General features: G+C 32.5%; 1 protein-coding gene across 1 annotated transcript; it reads right to left on the minus strand.

Moving 5' to 3' along the window:
* Nucleotides 1–201: 201 nt before the first annotated feature.
* On the minus strand, nt 202–1753 carry LOC118071077 (putative nuclease HARBI1). The gene is made up of 4 exons (XM_035090032.1): nt 1543–1753; nt 1013–1404; nt 443–574; nt 202–348 (listed from the first exon to the last, which is right to left on the minus strand). The coding sequence occupies exons 1-4, from the start codon at nt 1751–1753 to the stop codon at nt 202–204; spliced, it is 882 nt and encodes a 293-aa protein (XP_034945923.1).
* Nucleotides 1754–2170: the final 417 nt, after the last annotated feature.

A 2170-nucleotide genomic window follows, 5' to 3' on the forward strand; every position in this document is an offset into this window, starting at 1 on the left:
TTCTTCTACTATTCCAACGTCATCAACATCTTCATTTTCACTGACGTACTCTATTGCTTGTAAATCCATACTATTTGCTTTAATAAATGGTGACACTTCTTAAGCTTGTTCATTTTTTTTAACAGGATTATTATCTAAAAATTCTTATTAGAAAATTGTATTACCGTTGTCAACGGCAATACATCGACAAGCTTGCAAATCTTAAACAGTCTTTGCAAGATTATTCTCTTCATTTTTAATAGCTAGAAGTTCCCTCAGCATGCACTCTAGTTCTAATCCAACTTCTGTTGCACTTTTTAAGTCCTTTTCAAGCATAGAGACTTGATTTTCGAGGTCTACTCTAGCTTTCTAAATACATCAAGATACATTTTCACCATACACCAAATTTCTGCTGTTGAACTCCTAAAGGACTTGTTTTATCACAATCTAATTGTGCGCTTACATAAGATGTTTTTAGTGATCTGCTGTCATTTACGAAGCTATTATTCTCATTTTTTACATACAATCCATCATCAGTATCACACTCGTCTTCAGTATTTTCTTCCTCTTCATGAGCACCATTTTTTTGTACCAACTGAGAGTGGGTTTGAGTAGTTGAACCAATTGAACATTTTGAATATTTGGACTCAACGTAATGGGATCTCATGAAATTTGTTCATTTGTAAACATCATGATTGATCTTCATCATATTTATTTCCATGTTATTGTCAAGTCGGAGTTATAATAATTTTGTTGTTACGGACAAATATGTAGCATATTACTTTAAATTCTGAATGTATATTATGACCCACTTGTTTTCATAAAAAATTAGAAAGATCAGTCTATTTATATAATAATAAATATTTATAGTCTGAAACAAAAATTATTATAAACACAAATGATTCCATGATAAAACCGATTTAATTATAATTACATACCGATCAAAGTAATTATCAATTATCCACTGACGTTCATTGATGTTGTTTATTGGGTTGTATGTTTGTGGAATATCATCATATCTGCTATGCCTTACGCAAGGAGAAGGATTCACTGACATACGGAGATTATATAAAATTGCTGTTGCAACTATAACTGGTAATGTTGATTCAACATTGAAAAAACGTGAGCCAATAGTCAACACAGCAAAAATTTTTCCCCAAATGCCGAAGCATCGTTCAACCATATTTCGTGTTCTTATTTGGGATTCGTTGTATAATTGTTCTGCAGCAGTTCTTGGATTTATTAATGGAGTCATCAAATATGGCAAAGCAGGGTATCCACAGTCTCCTACCAAGCATGAGTTTCCGAATTCTCCAGTTTCAGAGCGATATTTTATTAATGAATGATCAAAAATTGTAGAATCATGAGTAGATCCCGGCCATCGCGCAACTAGATCCATAATTTGAAGACGTGAATTGACTATCGCTTGAACATTGATTGAAAAAAAGGATTTACGATTCCTATATAACTCTGTATCGTCTCCTCCTGCACTTAAAAAATGGCATGTGGAGACATACATCTCATTCGTTTAACGTAGAAAAAACATAAAAAAAAATATCTTACCGTATGATCTAACTCTAACATGCATACAATCGATAGCTCCAATAACACGTATAAATCCAGCTCGATGAAAATCTTCTTTTTGAATCTGCCTTATGGCTGCAGGAGTTGTTGGAAATCTGATGTAATACCTACGTAAACTCGCAATAGCCCTGGAAGTCCGATGAATAATATGGCAAACACTCGATTTGCTGATTCCAGTAAAGTCACCCATAGTTATATAAAAAGAGCCGGTTGCAAAAAACCGAATTGCAACTAATAATTGTATTATAGGCGGAATAGCAGCATTACTGCGAAATGAAAAAATTGAATGAATTTTTTCTTTAATTTATAAGCATTACTGTTAAACAATAATGAAAATATTAGTTTGAAATACTTAGGAGTGTTATGCCCTATCATCCCCTCAATTTGAAGAAGGATTTCTAGAAACATATTTTTATTTAATCTAAATCTGGCAATAAAATCGTTTTCGTCTAATATGTGGAACCAATTTATTCTTAAACGGAATATTTTGGGCCTACGAACAGGAAAATGATGATGGTCAATTTCACCATCATCATCATCATCTAGCATCAAAAAATCAATAATTAACCTATCCATGCTGCAAAAATGAAAATAAAGAATTAATTCG

Source organism: Chelonus insularis, unplaced genomic scaffold, assembly GCF_013357705.1.
Source record: "Chelonus insularis isolate UGA/USDA-ARS -01 unplaced genomic scaffold, ASM1335770v1 contig_71_pilon, whole genome shotgun sequence".
NCBI classification, from domain to species: Eukaryota; Metazoa; Arthropoda; class Insecta; order Hymenoptera; family Braconidae; genus Chelonus; species Chelonus insularis.